Source organism: Symphalangus syndactylus, chromosome 6, assembly GCF_028878055.3.
Source record: "Symphalangus syndactylus isolate Jambi chromosome 6, NHGRI_mSymSyn1-v2.1_pri, whole genome shotgun sequence".
Lineage (NCBI taxonomy): Eukaryota > Metazoa > Chordata > Mammalia > Primates > Hylobatidae > Symphalangus > Symphalangus syndactylus.
Window position 1 is genome coordinate 80,256,448 of NC_072428.2, and position 19,117 is coordinate 80,275,564.

Here is a 19,117-nt window from a genome sequence, read left to right on the forward strand (position 1 = left end):
GTAGGGACTACTATTACCCTCATGTTGCAAGTGAGGGAATTAGGGCTTAGAGAGGATAAATCACTTGCTCCAGGCTTCACAGTGGGTGAACAGAAGAATAGCATTAGAACCTAGGTTTTTCTGTTCACATAGCCCACAATCTTTTAAAATATATTTTGATCCTTTATGTTCTTCCAATTTTTAATATTTTATTCTGAAAACTTTCAAGTCTTCATTGTTTTCTTCTGTAGCTCATGCTCTTATACCACTGCCTTCTAAAGCATCATGTAATTAAGGAAATAACTATATATAAGGGATAGTAGGAGCAAGGAGTACTCACATCATTGATGAGGAGTTAGGAAAGCATCACAGAAGTGGGCAGCTAAGCAGAACCATGAGGTTGCTTAGCAGTTTGCAAGAGAAAAGAGTGTCAGACTATCAAAGCTGAGGGAATACATGCACGAAGGACAGAGGGATGCAGAACACAGCAAGTGCAGAGGGTGACAAGGAGCTTGGCCTTGCTTCAAAGTGCCAGGAGGAAAGAGTCAAGAGATGAGGCTGAACAGGTAGGCAGCAACCAGAATACCATGAGATGAGACTGTATTGTCCAATATAAGGAGAAAGATATGGTCAGATAACGTTGCTGAGGGTCCCTCCAGAGCATGCAGCAGGATGAAGGTGGCTTGGGTGGGGAGCATGTTAGAGACAGGAAAGCATTGAGGGATAGAAAGGATGGTCACCTCCATTCTTCACAGAATTAGAAACAACAACTTTAAAATTCATATGAAACCAAAAAGGAGCCCATATAGCCAAGGCAATCCTAAGCAAAAGGAACAAAGCTAGAAGCATCATACTACCTGACTTCAAACTATACAAGTCTACAGTAATCAAAACAGCATAGTACTGATACAAAGTCAGACACATAGAGCAATTGAACAAAATAGAGAACTCAGAAATAAGACAGCACATCTACAACCATCTGATCTTTGACAAACCTGACAAAAACAAACAATGGGGAAGGGATTCCCTATTTAATAAGTGATGCTGGGAGAACTGGCTAGCCATAGGCAGAAAATTGAAACTGGACCCACTTCCTTACACCTTATACAAAAATTAACTCAAGATGGATTAAAGACTTACATATAAAACCCAAAACTATAAAAACCCTAGAAGAAAATCTGGGCAATACCATTCAGGCCATAGGCAGAGGCAGAGATTTCATGATGAAAATGTCAAAAGCAATTGCAACAAAAGCAAAGCATGACAAATGGGTTCTAATTAAACTAAAGAGCTTCTGCACAGCAACATAAACTATCGTCAGAGCGAACAGACAACCTGTAGAGTGGGAGGACATCTTTGCAATCTATCCATCTGACGAAGGTCTAATATCCAGAATCTACAAGGAACTTTTAAACAAATTTACAAGAAAAAAAAACCATTAAAAAGTGGGCAAAAGACGTGAACAGACACTTCTCAAAAGAAGACACCTATGCAACCAATGAAAAGAAGCTCAAAATAACTGATCATTAGAGAAATGCAAATGAAAACCACAATGAGATACCATCTCACACTATTGAGAATGGCAATTATTAAAAAGTCGAGAAATGGCAGATGCTGGCAAGGCTGTGGAGAAATAGGAACACTTTTACACTGTTGGTGGGAATGTAAATTAGTTCAACCATTGTGGAAGACAGTATGGTGATTCCTCAAAGACCTAGAACCAGAAATACCATTTGACCCAGCAGTTCCATTACTGGGCATACACCAAAAGGAATATAAATCATTCTATTACAAAGATACATGCACATATGTGTTCATTGCAGCACTATTCACAATAGCAAAGACATGGAATCAACTGAAAAGCCCATGTCTTTTGACAGGCTGGATAAGCAAATTGTGGTACATGTATACCATGGAATACTATGCAGCCATAAAAAGGAATGAGATCATGTCCCTTGCAGGGACATGGATGGCGCCTGAAGCCATTATCCTCAGCAAACTAATGCAGGAACAGAAAACCAAACAATGCATGTTCTCACTTATAAGTGGGAGCTGAACAATGAGAACACATAGACACAGGGAGGGGAACTACACACACTGGGGCTTGTGGTGGTAGGGGTGGAGGGAGGGAGAGCATCAGGATAAATAGCTAATGCATGCTGTGCTTAATACCTAGGCGATAGGTTGATAGGTGCAGCAAACCACCATGGCACATGTTTACCTATGTAACAAATCTGCAGAGCCTGCACCTGTATCCCAAAATTTTAAATTAAATTAAAAAGAAAAGAAAACGTAGTCATCTCTTTGGGTCAGTTCTAAAGGAAAGCATATTGCAGCGATCTGTGATGCTGTGTGATCAGATAGGCTCAAATAGACTGATTAGGAATACACGCTGTGGGAAGTCATATCCACTGTCCCCTCACTGTCCACTCAAGTTAACATAATTTAGCTAAGTCTTGTCAGTTATATGAATTCATTATTTCACTCAAAAATGTATACTCAATGCCTGCTTTTCCAGGCATTTTTCTTGGTGATGCAGGTACAGAGAGGAATCCAAAGTGTTCCTACCCTCATGAAACTCACATTGCTGTAGGAAAAAGTTAAAAAAAAAACTTCATAAATAAAATAGTTTCATGTGGAGATAAGTGCTATGAAGAATAAAATAGGGTAAAGTGAGTGAGTTTCTGGGCAAAAGATGGTGATAAGTTTAGAAGGGTGGTTAGGGAAGACCACTCTGAGGAAATGACATGCAGGAAAGTGAATTGAGGAAGGGAGTTCTTCAATTCATGTTCCACAACGCATGGAAAGACCCTGAGGCAGGAATGAGGTTGGTGTGTTCATGGAAGGGCAAAAGGCCAGGGTGCCTGGAGCAAGCTAGGAGGTGAGTACAGGGAAATGAAGTCAGAGAGAGAAGCTGGGCCAGAGCTTGGAGATCAGGGTAAGGAGAAAAAGTCCTTGAGGACCAGCCTGGCAACAGAGGCCAAAAGACTAGAAGCCTTCTAAGCAGGGGCTGATTTCCTTGGAGGATGGATGTAATGAGAAAGACAAATTTTCTGGGTGGGGAATAAATTCATCAGAGCAACATTCAGTATTCTTATTTAAAAATGACCTGGGAACTCTAGGGCTGATGTTGATCTGCCCTGACTTATTAATATTTTGTGTGAACTTTGAAAGGAAAGCAATTCTGCGAATTCCTCCAAGCTGTACTTTTTATGTATTCATTTCTTTCTTCTCTGTAGAAAGGAATAGACAAGGAGTTTTACCTACTGTTCACAGTCTTTGATGAGAATCTGAGCAGATATTTTGATGAAAACATTCAGAAGTTTATCTGGCATCCCTTCAGCATTGACAAAGAAGATAAAGAGTTTGTGAAATCCAACCAAATGCATGGTATGACAAATGACATTCCCGCCTGTAAATGAAAGGCTGACTTGCATTTGAAGTGAAAATGATCGGCGTGTTTGAATTATATTAATTTTGGTTTCTTGGATATTGTTCTTGGTCATGAGTAAGTTATTTCACGCCTTCAGCTTTACATGGTATGGTGAAACCTCCCTATCTCTCAGAGATGTGAAATTTAATACTTCTAGAACACTTTATCAGCCTTAGATGAAGGAACACAAATTTTAAACTAGCGACCGGGCACGGTGGCTAACACCTGTAATCCCAGCACTTTGGGAGGCCGAGGTGGGCAGATCACCAGGTCAGGAGACCAGCCTGGCCAATATGGTGAAACCCTGTCTCTACTAAAAATACAAAAATTAGCTGGGCATGGTGGTGTGCGCCTATATTCCCAGCTACTCAGGAGGCTGAGGCAGGAGAATTGCTTGAACCCAGAGGCAGAGGTTGCAGTGAGCCAAGATCGTGCCACTGCACAGCCTGGGCGACAGAGTGAGACTCCGTCTAAAAAAAAAAAAAAAAAAAAAATTTTAAACTAGCCAAGTTCACAGTATATCATAAATGTAGAAAATTACTGACAAACTACTCTCCCTTGGGTTCACAATAACATTAAGTCTGAAAACCAAAGTGACAATAGGAGATAATCATTACATAGCAAAGTGTCTATAATTAAGTAGTATGAATGATTTCATTAAGTAGTATGAGTGACTGGTGAGTGTTAATTTGTGAAACCCTAGCTGCTCCTGTCCCAGATCTTCATTTGAGAGGAATTACTTAATTATCTCTCCCTGTCTCTTTGTATCAAGTGTTACAATAGCAAAACACCTGCTAATTGCTTGTGAGTAACACAGGATGCTCATTACTCTTAGGCATATTACCTAAGGTAGCAGAGTAATGAGAGTCCAAACTCAATGCCTGCAAGAGTGTGCAGTCAATAAAAGTGCCTGAAGCAAGTAACATAAGACAACAGGTGATAACCTGCTTGTTTTAGGACCCAGCATAAAATCTATTTACTGCCTTTTAAAGCATTATGGAAGAATAACAAAATAGCCCTTAACCTCCCTTCCTTGTGTGGAAGTAAAAAATAGTCCAAGGTTACAAGGGCCCCATGGCAACCAGATGCTCATTTCCAACAGAGTCCTCTCTTGTGCCAATGGAAAGCATGGAGTAGTGCATTTTCAGTGTCATCTTCTACAAAAGGTTTCACTGTAACTGAATATGAATATTGTTTCCAAACTTCTTAGTAGACAATATAAAGGGGAAATTAAGGTAGAAATAAGGAAATACAGCAGTTTCTTGGTGGAGAAACTAAATTGTAAAAGAAATTTATCATCAAAGAGGTCGGTCTTCATTTAAAAAGATAATAAACTGAATGAACTACATCAAATCCAGCCCCACCCTATTTTGGCAATGTGAAACTACTTTCATATTTAGAAATACAATACATAGTCCAGGCACAGTGGCTCGTGCCTGTAATCCCAGCACTTTGGGAGGTCAAGGTGGGAGGATCACTTGCGTCCAGGAGTTCAAGACCAGCCTGGGCAACATAGTGAGACCCCATCTCTACAGAAAATACAAAATTAGCCAGGTATGGTGGTGTGCACCTGTAGTCCCAGCTGCTACTCAGGAGGCTGAGGTAGGAGGTAGGAGGATCTCTTGAGCCTGGGAAGTTGAGGCTGAAGTAAGCATAATGGCTCCACTGCCCTCCAGCCTGGGCAACAGGTTAAGACCCTCTCTCTCTTTCAATAAATAAATAAATAAATAAATACAGGATATATCATTGTTAAAACAAAGTTCAAGGCAAATAATGCATCTTAATTCAAATGTCACATTAATCATAAACTAAGTTCTAGCTTCAGTCTTGCTTGCAGGGAGTGGAAGGAAGAGAGCAACAAAGCCAAAAAGAAAGGGCCTGACATGGTACACAATGCTTTGTGTTGTGTTTATTATATAGTCTGTATTCAAAACATGTTCACTGAAAGAAAGAATGGATGAGTGAATGTTGTAGAAAGAGAGGCTTTAAACAAGCATTCCAAGGCAAGAGAAGATTCTCTACCAGCCAGCCAAGGACTGAATTTATTAGCACCTTGATTTATACTCAGATCTCATTAACATTTGATGGACAAGATTTAGATCATTTATTTGCAAAGACATTATCAAAGATTTTTTTTTTTTAAAAAATGTGGTGTCCTTCTCAGAAGGGCCAGAATTTCTTGGAATTTCTACTAATAATCCCAGATCTGAGTACAATTACCAAGCACCACTGGTTTTGCAGACACAGAAATATTAGGATAGTACAAAAGTAATTGCGGTTTTTGCAATTACTTTCAATGGCAAAAACTGCAATCACTTTTGCACCAACCTAATAAAAAGTAATTTTATTTGATAATGGGATTATAACAGAGGGTCACTCATGTGCATGATAATAGTTCCTTCCTACTATAGGCTTAGTAGAGAGCAGGAGGGGGGTAGAAATATTTATTTCTCCAAGAGACATGAAGTATGAGACACAATTATGTGCATTCACCAGTCAGACATTGCTGTTATATCATGGCATTCATCCCCATGGGGTGAGAATGCGGTTTCTAAATTCTTCTCAAGGCACTTTTTCAGATAGCCACTATCAATGGATTGGGGTTGATGTCAAAGATAAAAACAATTTGCCACTCTGGAAGCACAGAGGGTCTTCATATCTAACTAATCATTATTTATTAATAAAGTCCCTCCAGTAATTGTATTGGGGTAAGGAAGTACAAGTTATCATAAAGCAAATTTATTTACTCAAAGACTAAACTCATATAAGCTTAAGTACCCCCTAAAATAGTTCCTCTCTACTGACTGCATATGCACATATACTGTCAATTGATTAAAAAATCTTTCAAATAATGCTGAATCCATGTAATCAGTAAAAGCATGTCTGACAACTTCTAGAATCAAATGCAAAGCCCACTGGCAAATGAGCGTCTTGTAGAATTCAATGAATTAATAACTGAGGAAGAGACTTTTAACAAGGGAGATCATAGGAAAATAAACATAAAAAAAGATTTTCATATTGAGAGCCTTAGAGAAGAGTATGGGGAAATTATTTCATAAACAATCTTATTTATCCCTTAGTCATTCTTAGAATTAGTGTCCTGAGGCAGGAGAATGGCGTGAACCCGGGAGGCGGAGCTTGCAGTGAGCCGAGATTGCGCCACTGCACTCCAGCCTGGGCGACAGAGCGAGACTCCGTCTCAAAAAAAAAAAAAAAAAAAAAAAAAAGAATTAGTGTCCTTGCATATGTGTTGTTAAAGATAACATTTAAATAATTTCCTTATATTTTCATTATTCATTGTTAATTTTCGTCTCCATTTTAAGTGGATTCACCATGTGGCTTTTCCCTGGTACTGTTTATTCTCTGAAAACAAGGATCTTTTGTAAACAGTTTACATATTTGAAGCTCCCCTGCCCCATACACACTGATAATTTTTCACTATCTTTCTTCTTCCATTTAGCTGTTAATGGCTACATGTACGGCAACCAGCCAGGCTTAAACATGTGTAAAAGGGATAGAGTTTCCTGGCATCTGATTGGATTGGGCACTGACACCGACATGCATGGAATTGTTTTTCAAGGGAACACCATCCACCTACGAGGGACTCACCGAGACTCCCTGGCCCTGTTTCCCCACATGGCCACAACAGCATTCATGCAGCCGGACCACGCAGGTAAACTTGCTGGGTCCATCTCAGGTGACCAGTTTTCTACCTTCAGGTTCATCCTCTTAGAGTCCTCCCACAGAAGAAATTGGTAGACTTTGTGCACTTCAAGTGGTGTAGAAATAGATACAGTCTTGATTAGAATCAGAGAATCCTGACTTATTAGTCCAAACACATAGTGTAAGGGACAGAGGGGAAATATATAAAATAGCATCCACAAAACAGAAGTGGGAGCCCTCTAAAGTCTTTGGTGCATAAATCCTAGAAGAATGTTTTTGATTCACAGTCCATAAAAATTCAGCCCTGATAAAGTGGATATGTTTTGCTCTCATTGAGCATGAACATAATTTCAGTTGCTTCTCTGAAGCATCTACCAGGCATGGACATCCCAGTGGATGCTTCCAGATTACAGATGTAGCCATAACTGCAGCCTGGTCTCTCTTCCGTAAGTACTGATAACAGCCTTTTGATTGGGGGAATTCTCTGTTTTCATTCTGTTGGGCACCCTTGGTTTCCCAACAGGGCAAGCTGCATTGGATCTGGAATTTATGGAGACCCCTGTATAATGCCAGTACCTGGAACTTCTTCTCTTAGAGATTCCAAGCTAATGAGATAATTGGGGCATTTTCATAAAAGATCTAAAGCAACACATGGTAGCACATGCTAATCACTGCATGAAAAGTGAGGAGAACAAGCCCTATAGATATTGAACATGTTTTTCCAAACCAATTTTTTCATCAGTCTTAACAAGAAACCAATATGCTACCTAAGATGAGTACTTGCTGTTTACTAATGGATGTTCTACTTCTTTGCTTTCCACTGGAACTGCAGTTTAGATGTCTCTGTGTCATCAATTAAGAACTTGAGGCTTGGGCTTCAAAATCTTTGCCTAAGGACTGCCTGAGACTAGGAGCTCCATAGTCTTTTCTATGTGAACTTTTCCTAGTGTCCAGTCTCTGTACATTAGTATAGTTGATCAATTATGAATTACTCAAATCAAGGGATGCCTTGGACACAACTTTTTTTTTTTCCAATACGCTCTTCAAGACCAAAGAGGGGAGGGGATTGGGAAATAGCCAAATCATTTTAATTCATAGAAATAGGCACTCAAATTTAGAGCTGCCCAGAATAATTTTAGAAATGGAGCTACTTATTCTAGTGCTTTGATCATTACTCCATGTGTCCTATACATTTCTAAAGAGCTTCACAACAGTGTTTTCCAGTTTATGTTTGGTGATAAGCATAAATCTGTGACTGCTTAAAAGCTTAGTCATTTCACCAATTCCTGTCTCTTACCTATAAGTCAAGAAGGAGGGTGCTCAAAAGTGGGTAGAGTAGACTATATGCTGCAACTCAAACATTTCCATGTTCTTCTATTATTATTATTATTGTTAATTTTTTTTCTCCTTCATGCTACCTTGTCTAAGATCCTCTTTGTTCTTAGAGGAGACAATTCCTCAACTATTGAAGTGCCATGATCAATACACAAACAATAGGCTGCCTGGAAAAAACAAATGCAGGGGACAGTCTTTCCAAGTCTGTCTTCAAAGGTGTCTTCTCTGTGGTTTCATAAAAAGACCTTTCCTCACGTGTCCTCATCGGTGCCTGGGTGTGCTTGGTACCCCTGAGTCAACCCATTGAGTTTTCGCTCATCTAAAAGGAGTAACTTGGTGATGTTTAGACAACAGAGTTACATGTATAGCAAGATAGAGGATACCTCTGTGTATTGTAGAAGGTTAATGAAAGGTACACTCATCCCTCACCTCTAAAAACAGAGGCTACTAGAGAAAGGGGAGGAAGATTTATTGACCCAATATTTTCATTGACAGTTAATATCTTCAATAATTTTATTTGTCTTATGTGATTTTATGGTGAGTTGAGTTAAGAAATATCTATCTGATGCCAATGCATCTAGAAAATTCAATCTAAAAATTACATAATTTTTGACAGACATGATTGTCAGTATTATGTAGAAAAATCTAATTGATTGTTTTTCTGTTTTCTGTTTCCTTTTCATTTAGCATAATGTAGACCTATCATTGGAAATGAGAAACTTCTTTGCTCAAAGGCTTAATGAAGTAATACATTTGGCTTTAATAATAATAACACATATTTATTGCACTTTAGAATTTATGAAATCCTTTAGGGCAAAATACTCATCAGAAATGTGGCTTAATTTGAACCTTGTCTAGGATAATCATCTTACGGGTAATTAGTTCTTTTTAAACTGGGCTGGGCTAAGACAGTCATTGGTGGTTTTCCAGGAGAGACTGTCTTCTAATAGGTGTGTATTATAGGGGAGACCCAGAAAAGTCATTTTTTGGTAGCAATATTGTAAGTTTCTTTTTTTATAACAAATGAATTTTGGACGGTATCTTTCTCTCCACAGAAGTAAATATATTCAAAGTAATCTATTCCCCCTGGGGTCTGATTTTAAACTACTAGACAACTGGTATTTTTTAAATCCACCTAACTGGTTATTTTGGAATAAAATATGCAGGTTTGCTAAAAACAGACCATCACCAACAAAAATACCGAGCACCACACTCAATGCCGAGCCATTTCTCTTGCAGGTATTTTTAGGGTGTTTTGTACCACCATGCACCACCTCCCGAGAGGCATGGGTCAGATCTATGAGGTCAACAGCTGTGACAACAGGGACCCTTCTGAGCAGCAGTACGGGATGATAAGAACTTTTTACATCGCCGCTGAAGAGGTAGAATGGGATTATGCCCCTAACAAAAACTGGGAGTTCGAAAAGCAGCACTTGGACGCAAGAGGGGAAAGGTACCACAGGCGCCGCCACCAGGGCTCCTCGGTGGGATCGCGCATGCTCCGTAGGTCTTTAGCAAGTGTGGCTCCCTGCAAATTCCCGGGTTGTGTCTGCACAGTTCCGGCCGACAGACACTTTTACTTATGTGCACAGATTAGGGAAGCTGCCCACCTCGGCCTCCGGAAGGCAGCGTGCAGTGTCTCGCAGGCCCTCGGCGGGCTCTGCTGGGTGGCCATGGGATGCAGGGCGTGCCTGGGAGTGAGTGTGCAGGGCGAGAAGGCTCAGGGAAAGAGGCAGATCCCATGGTTATAGTGGGGCTGGGAAGACAAAAAGGGCCAGAGAAGGCAGAGAGGGTGTATGATGTGGGGTGAGAGGATGGGCTGCTGTGGATGCAGGACCTCAGGAAAGGTTGAGGCTGAGCCATTGGCAGAGCGCTTCTCCAAGTGGGGGACCACCAAGGAGGGACAGGGGACCATTGCCTTGCAAGAGACCTCGGGATCGGGGTAGGAAGAACAGGTTTCTCTACTAGGCCCTGTGTCCAGAAAGTCTGCAAGACTGGCCCTCCCTTAACAGTGCTGTTGGCCAGTGGTGCATGCCCAAGACTCAGCAGCTCTCAGGCCGCCAGCAGGCTTGTGAGCATTGCTCCTCCAGGGCGTTAAGCCCAGAGTCCAGGAACCAAGATCCCTAGGGTGCACTGGGATGGAGTTAAACAGGAGAGAAGGCAGGCGCAGACCACAGACCTCCTCCCCCAGGGCTAATCCCCTCCCTCCGCAGCAACCCACTGCCTGGTATTACTGTTCTGGTATGCAGATGAGGAAACTTGGATGCAAAGAGTTAAGGCGCCCAACTAGACATTGGCAGAGTTAGAACTGAACATAGATCTTTTGAAAGACAAATCCGCGTTCTCTCCGGCACACTACATTGTCCCTCCTGGCCCAGTTCCTCTTTGTTCTTTATTGCCACCTACCCTCGCCCCCTGCCGCCATACTCCCCTCCCCTCACCTCATAGACATCCTCCGTGGCTGCGAGACAAACACAACATGCTACTGTTCCTATCTTAACACAAGTATTTGTTTTCTTATTTATTGGCCTTTGTTTTGAGGGGCTGTACTTATGGAAAAGAGAGTATAATGGTTCTACCTTCTGGATACATTTTCTTTTTTTAAGATTTCCCTTAAGAACAGGAGAATTTTAAATCCATTCAATTACTCACTAACCTATTTGTTAGGCCAAACACCTCTATTCTGCAAAACTAGTGCTGCCAATACAAGCTGAAGACTGGTGCTGGTACAGTGGAAAATGAAATGAATTCTAATCTGGCCCTTTCTAAAATGATTATTTCATTAAAAGGCTACCATAACTAAAGAAATAATTGTATAATAATTTTGTCATGTGTACAATCTTAGCCCATGAATGTATAAAAATATAGCCTTTATGATGTTCTTACAACTAATATGAACTCCTACTTTAAGTCTCCATCCCACGGGGCTAGCAGGAAGGTCTAGCTTCAGTCTTCTGGGACTCCCTCCCAAGTGACATAGAGAGATAAAATGTGCTGGTGGGGAAGGGGGTGCGATGCCATAATTACACCTTCCCCTGTCACTCTGATTCTTGCCCATAGAAAGATGAAAGCAAAGTGAGATAAGGAGAAGTTCACATGTTCAAAGTTTAACAAATGCTATAGATAACAATTCAGTATGGAATTGAAATGGCAGTTCTCTCAGGGCACATCTGAGGCATGTCTGTAGATAAGAGCCCAGTGACACATACCCCTTCTGCACCCTAGTTTCTATGTCTCTGCCCTTTGTCCCATGGCCATGGTAGGAGCCCATCTGGTTTTTGAACCATTTGTGGGTACAGGCTATCCCTGAGACATTTATTATCCTGGTCAGCACAGGCCCTCTGCCCCACCTTGGGACCTGGAAGTCTTTCTTTGGGGCTTCCTAAAACATGCTGGGAAGGCCTCAGCATCCCAGAAAGCCAACAAATGTGACCATCAGTACAATGTCCAGGGGAAGTTTATGCAATGGGAGGAAATTTGAAAACAGAAGTTAAGTTGCTATGAAAAAATAAAGTTGTATTCCTAGTACTCCTGAGCTTGTAGACTGATACATGTGTGATTTAGTCATCCTGAGATTCTCCACAATAAACCACTGCCTATTGAGCAGCTACTGTGGACCAGGCATTCTGCTAGGGATTTTACAAACCTTATCTGACATAACCCTTACAACACACCTGACCTACTCCATCAATTTGCTCAGCATCTCTTGCAACATTCTCACAAGACGATGAAAAAGCAAGCGCTTACACAGTGCTGAACATGGGCCTGACATGTGCTTTACAGATACTAACTCACATGACCCTCATATCAACTCCATGAGGTAGAGGAATTATTATCAGCCTGGTTTGCAGTGGAGAAAGCTGGGAAAAAGTGGAATGTGGCTACAGGTTCTGCACTGGTCACTACCACATGTAACTGGGACTCCTGAAAAATGAAAGTAGAAAAAAGTTCTCTTCCCTTGGAAATCATACAGTCTAGGGTGGAAGTATACATGCATTTATTAAATACCTACTATATGCTAGGCATTGTGCAATGTGCTGGTGAAACAGTATGGAGGATAGACAAGGTCCTTTCCCACACAGAATTCCTGGTCCATGGTAAGACTTTAGAACAAGTATGTTCTATGAGAGGGGAAGGGTAGAGTGCAGCAGGAGATATGGCAGAAGCACACAGCCCTGTCTTGAGGAAAGGTAGGGAGAAGGTTGGTAGTTGGCGAGGGCTTCTGGGAGGAAGTAGTCTTTGAGTTGGGACATGAAGAGTAGTCCACTTGAAGAGGAAGGAAGCATGTTCATGGCAGAGGGAACAACCCGTGTAAAGGCCTGGAGGTGAGGGAGAGCATATCATGTTCAAGAGAGTGAATGTTTAGAATGACCAGAGCATAGAGCCTAGGGGCTAGTGATGGGAAATGAGGCTCAGGAGGTGGCAAAGGCAGAGAGTGAGGCTTGAGAGCCAAATTGAGGAGTTTGGCAGTGGGAAATCATAAAAAGGCTTAAAATCAACATGGTTAAATGTACAGCTTAGGATCCCTCTGCCTGCAGTGTGTGAATAGAGGGCAAAGAGGAGTACAGGTGGCGGGGAAAATGGTTAGGAACAATTCCACCCAACATAGGTAAGTGATACAAGTGGCTGGGATGAGAATGAAAGCTCCTTCAGTGGAAGGAGATGGAAGGGGTGGGTCTCACTGTATTTTAGAGATAAAATTAATAGATTTTAAAAATCTGTCTTTTGTGATGATCTGCCTCGGTAATAGATGAAATGTACTATACGTGTATGGTACATATACAGTCTATCCTTGTTATTTGTAGATTCTGCTTTTGCAAATTTGCCTACTTGCTAAAATGTATTTTTAACCCCAGAATCAATTCCTGTGACATTTTTGTGGTCATTTTCAGGTACATGTAGAGTGGCAAAAAATTTACATTGCCTGATGTACACATTTTCAGCTGGGGTCAAACAAGGAGTCTCTGTGCCTTCTTGTTTCAGCTCTCATACTGTAAATAAATGTCCTTGTTTTCAGATTATTTAGTGCCATCGTTTTTGCACTTGTGTGCTTTATGTTGGTGCTTTCACTGTTTAAAATGCCCCCTTAAGCAGAGTGCTGAAGCAGTGTCCTGAGTGTAAGAAGCCTCTGATGTGCCTTATACATGTGAGAGGGGCTTTGTTCCCGCATGAGTTACAGTGCTGTTGGCTGTTGAGCTCAGTGTTAATGAGCTCAACAGTGTTAATGCTGTTGAGCTTAGCAATATATATTAAATAAAGTGTGTTTAAAAAGAAACAGACATAAAACAAGGTTATATGTTGATCTGTTGATGAAAATATTGTGACCAGAGGTTTGCAGGAACCTAACCCTATATTTCCCCTAGGAACAATGGTTCAGTCTTTATTAGTCCAGTTATCACAATGACTTTCTAGAACATAACTAGGGTGAATAACAAGTATCAACTGTATCTATCTATATTTGTATATGGATGTATACACAATACATGACTATGGTCCTTCTTGAGATCTTTCAAAGTGGAAAAGCATTACCATGTACAGAAAGACACATATGAAATCTGGAGAAACTCAGGGTGGTAGAGGGTGGATGTGTATGTGCGTGTGTGTGTGTGATGACACACACATGCAGATGCAAGTGTGTAAGGCTAGATGGTCCCAGAAGAGAGGCGCAACCTCAAAGGATCCTTAGGAGTCTCTGAGGTTGGCCCTACTCAGTGCTTAGCAGAAGATTACAACAGTGATTTCCAAGGGTGGGCCATGGACTGGTGCTGGGCTGCCCATATCAGAACTCAAGGAGCTTTAAAGTGCAGATTCCTGGCCTCACTCCCAGAAAGTCTGGTGCAAAAGGCCTGCTCCCCAGGGAGCACTTGATCACAGCCAGGTGTGGGGCACACTTCTCCAGATTACCCCTGAATCACTTAGAAGAGCTCAAAGCTTTTCTGCTTTCTGACAACTTTAATTTCTGATGCTTCTGATTTGCAGACATGGAGATATATTTATGAACCGCACTGAAAATTGGATTGGCTCTCAGTACAAGAAGGTGGTTTACAGGGAATACACGGATGGAGAATTTGTGGAGATCAAAGCCCGACCACCACAAGAGGAACACTTAGAACTCCTGGGTATGGCACACATTTCAGGCGTGCACTGTCAGCCCCAAGCATGTGCATGCATACATACTCATGTGTTCTGTTAGACTTGTGGCTGAGAAAGGATAGAAGAAACAGAGTAGCTTGACTGCATTCCTCCAAGTGTAGTATCTTCCTGCTCTACCATTATCAAGGAGCGTGCTGAGTGCTCAACTCATACAAAAAATAGTCATAATAAGACTACCAGATAATACACAAATAGGAATCCATGACATCAGGGCAGTCTAACTGGTGTATGATACCCTAAAGCTTCTTTCCAACCCCTATACTGAGCCAGGAAATTTTTTTTTAAGTCCTCCAGCAGATATATATATATATATATATAAAATATATAATATATAAAAATATATATTATATATTTATATATAATATAATATATAAATATATATAATATAATATATAAACATATATATTTATATATTATATATAAATATATAATATATAAATATATATAATATAATATATAAACATATATATTTATATATTATATATAAATATATAATATATAAATATATATATAATATATAAATATATATATAAAAATATAGATAAAATACTTTAAGTTCTAGGGTACATGTGCACAACGTGCAGGTTTGTTACATATGTATACATGTGCCATGTTGGTGTGCTGCACCCATTAACTCATCATTTACATCAGGTATATCTCCTAATGCTATCCCTCCCCCCTGCCCCTACCCCACGACAGGCCCTGGTGTGTGATGTTCTCCTTCCTGTGTCCAAGTGTTCTCATTGTTCAATTCCCGCCTATGAGTGAGAACATGCAGCGTTTGGTTTTTTGTCCTTGTGATACTTTGCTGAGAATGATGGTTTCCAGCTTCATCCATGTCCCTACAAAGGACATGAACTCATCATTTTTTATGGCTGCATAGTATTCCATGGTGTATATGTGCCACATTTTCTTAATCCAGTGTATCATTGTTAGACATTTGGGTTGGTTCCAAGTCTTTGCTATTGTGAATAGTGCTGCAATAAACATATGTGTGCATGTGTCTTCATAGCAGCATGATTTATAATCCTTTGGGTATATACCCAGTAATGGGATGGCTGGGTCAAATGGTATTTCTAGTTCTAGATCCTTGAGGAATCGTCACACTGTCTTCCACAATGGTTGAACTAGTTTACAGTCCCACCAGCAGTGTAAAAGTGTTCCTATTTCTCCACATCCTCTCCAGCACCTGTTTCCTGACTTTTTAATGATCGCCATTCTAACTGGTGTGAGATGGTAACTCATTGTGGTTTTGATTTGCATTTCTCTGATGGCCAGCGATGATGAGCATTTTTTTGTGTGTCTGTTGGCTGCATAAATGTCTTCTTTTGAGAAGTGTCTGTTCATATCCTTCGCCCACTTTTTGATGGGGTTGTTTGTTTTTTTCTTGTAAATTTGTTTGAGTTCTTTGTAGATTCTGGATATTAGCCCTTTGTCAGATGAGTAGATTGCAAAAATTTTCTCCCATTCTGTAGGTTGCCTGTTCACTCTGATGGTAGTTTCTTTTGCTGTGCAGGAGCTCTTTAGTTTACTTAGGTCCCATTTGTCAATTTTGGCTTTTGTTGCCATTGCTTTTGGTGTTTTAGGCATGAAGTCCTTTCCCGTGCCTATGTCCTGAATGGTATTGCCTAGGTTTTCTTCTAGGGTTTTTATGGTTTTAGGTCTAACATTTAAGTCTTTAATCCGTCTTGGATTAATTTTTGTATAAGGTGTAAGGAAGGGATCCAGTTTCAGCTTTTTACATATGGCTAGCCAGTTTTCCCAGCACCATTTGTTAGATAGGGAATCCTTTCCCCATTTCTTGTTTTTGTCAGGTTTGTCAAAGATCAGATAGTTGTAGATATGTGGTATTATTTCCGAGGTGAGCCAGGAAATTTTAATTTGAAATAGTTTGATGTGTCAGAACAGCAGGCAGAATGTTACCATAACTTCTTAAGGTTCTCGTTTATCCATGCACAGTGCGATTGCAACACACCATAAAAATATTTATGACAAAAGAGGAGCTCCTATGTGAGATGGGGCCAAGGGAGAAAGGTCTGGCTTTCTCCTTCCTGAAAGGTCCCTCTCAGTTCAGGAGGCCCTTATTCATGGCCTTCTCAGAACCTGAGCTTCCGGACTGTCAATGAGATAAGCTCTTCCTGCTTTCCTTCTCCACTTTTCTTCACGGGAAGTCACCAGCTCTGACCCCATCTTGGGGATAAGACCTTAAAGCAGAGGGCAAATCTAAGGGACTTTTGGAAATCCTGCTCCACTTTTGAATGTACAAGGTAACTTATATAAACAGTATGGTCTTACACAGTGTTTTCCAATATTAGAATAAGGCCCTACAACTCCTAGCTTGATAAATTGTTAAATTAAATGCTCCATCCATGTAATAGATGTGGAGGTATAGTAGACCCCACATTTCCACAGTCTACTAACATTCACAGATAAGCTTGTTTGTCTCATCAAATGAGTGAGTCAGCCCTGATCGAAACATTCATTCATTTGAGCTGTGATGTTGACAGAGCTTTAAAGACAAGGTGCTCTTTCTGCTGAGGGGCTGGTTCTGCTGAGGTGCTGGTCCTGCTGAGGGGTTTGAGGTGTGCCTCTAAGGCTCTTTGGTTTGGTTCTTCTCAGCAAAATGACACAAATGCGGTGACTTTATGAGAGGGAAGCCCATCAGCACTTTAGCCAGAGGAATGTGAGGCCCATCTACTCATTTTCTGTGCCTCAGGGAGAAGCTTGGGCTCCTCAAACTGGGCGCATGGCAGGCGCACTTCAGTTCATTACTATTCCCTGAAAGCGACCTCTCACACTATAAATCAGTACCCAGTTGCTCTTACTCATCAGTAGTCATTTGCTCTTACCAACCAGTGTAGCAAGGCATGTGCAACTTAGGTGGTAATGCGTACAGAAATAGTGATTTTAACATATCCATACCTAGCTACTTCTTTGTAACGCTACCCAAATATAATATTTAAGAACATGCAAAGCATTTTCTTTTTTTTTTAGCCCAGCCCACTTGCTTTAGGGTTTTCTTTTCTAATTTTGCCATTAAGGGGGAAAAAAATCAGTGCTATTTAGAACTTCCTGATTCATGTTAAGTATTTTAAGAAAATGTTATTTATTTATTTTAATTTAATGTATTTATGTTTTAAGAATTTTTTTATTATACTTTAAGTTCTAGGGTATGGGTGCACAACGTGCAGGTTTGTTACATATGTATACTTGTGCCATGTTGGTGTGCTGTACCCATTAATGCATCATTTACATTAGGTATATCTCCTAATGCTATCCCTCCCCCCTGCCCCTACTCCATGACGGGCCCCGGTGTGTGATGTTCCCCTTCCTGTGTCCATGTGTTCTCATTGTTCAATTCCCACCTATGAGTGAGAACATGCGGAGTTTGGTTTTTTTGTCCTTGTGATACTTTGCTGAGAATGATGGTTTCCAGCTTCATCCATGTCCCTACAAAGGACATGAACTCATCTTTTTTATGGCTGCATAGTATTCCATGGTGTATATGTGCCACATTTTCTTAATCCAGTCTATCATTGATGGACATTTGGGTTGGTTCCAAGTCTTTGCTATTGTGAATAGTGCTGCAATAAACATACGTGTGCATGTGTCTTTATACCAGCATGATTTATAATCCTTTGGGTATATACCCAGTAATGGCATGGCTGGGTCAAATGGTATTTCTAGTTCTAGATCCTTGAGGAATGGCCACACTGTCTTCCACAATGGTTGAACTAGTTTACAGTCCCACCTACAGTGTAAAAGTGTTCCTATTTCTCTGCATCCTCTCCAGCACCTGTTGTTTCCTGACTTTTTAATGATGGCCATTCTAACTGGTGTGAGATGGTATCTCATTGTGGTTTTGATTTGCATTTCTCTGATGGCCAGCGATGATGAGCATTTTTTCATGTGTCTGTTGGCTGCATAAATGTCTTCTTTTGAGAAGTGTCTGTTCATTATCCTTTGCCCACTTGTTGATGGGGTTGTTTTTTTCTCGTAAATTTGTTTGAGTTCTTTGTAGATTCTGGGTATTAGCCCTCTGTCAGATGAGTAGATTGCAAAAATTTTCTCTGATTCTGTAGGTTGCCTGTTCACTCTGATGATAGTTTCTTTTGCTGTGCAGGAGCTCTTTAGTTTAATGAGATCCCATTTGTCAATTTTGGCTTTTGTTGCCATTGCTTTTGGTGTTTTAGACATGAAGTCCTTGCCCATACTATGTCCTGCGTAGTATTGCCTAGGTTTTCTTCTAGGGTTTTTATGGTTTTAGATCTAACATTTAAGTCTTTAATCCATCTTGAATTAATTTTTGTATAAGGTGTAAGGAAGGGATCCAGTTGCAGCTTTCTACATATGGCTAGCCAGTTTTCCCAGCATCATTTATTAAATAGGGAATCTTTCCTCATTTCTTGTTTTTGTCATGTTTGTCAAAGATCAGATGGTTGTAGATGTGTGATATTATTTCTGAGGGCTCTATTCTGTTCCATTTGTCTATATCTTTGTTTTGGTACCAGTACCATACTGTTTTGGTTACTGTAGCCTTTTAGTATAGTTTGA

At 40.5% G+C, this 19,117-nt stretch overlaps 1 protein-coding gene across 1 annotated transcript in view; it reads left to right on the forward strand.

Moving 5' to 3' along the window:
* HEPHL1 (hephaestin like 1) overlaps nt 1-19,117 on the forward strand; it is an 81,452-nt gene that overhangs the window by 43,094 nt on the left and 19,241 nt on the right. The window contains exons 10-13 of the mRNA XM_055283290.1: nt 3,219-3,369; nt 6,873-7,085; nt 9,650-9,863; nt 14,390-14,529. Of these exons, the coding sequence (XP_055139265.1) occupies nt 3,219-3,369; nt 6,873-7,085; nt 9,650-9,863; nt 14,390-14,529 (718 nt within the window). The remainder of the gene's footprint in view (nt 1-3,218; nt 3,370-6,872; nt 7,086-9,649; nt 9,864-14,389; nt 14,530-19,117) is intronic.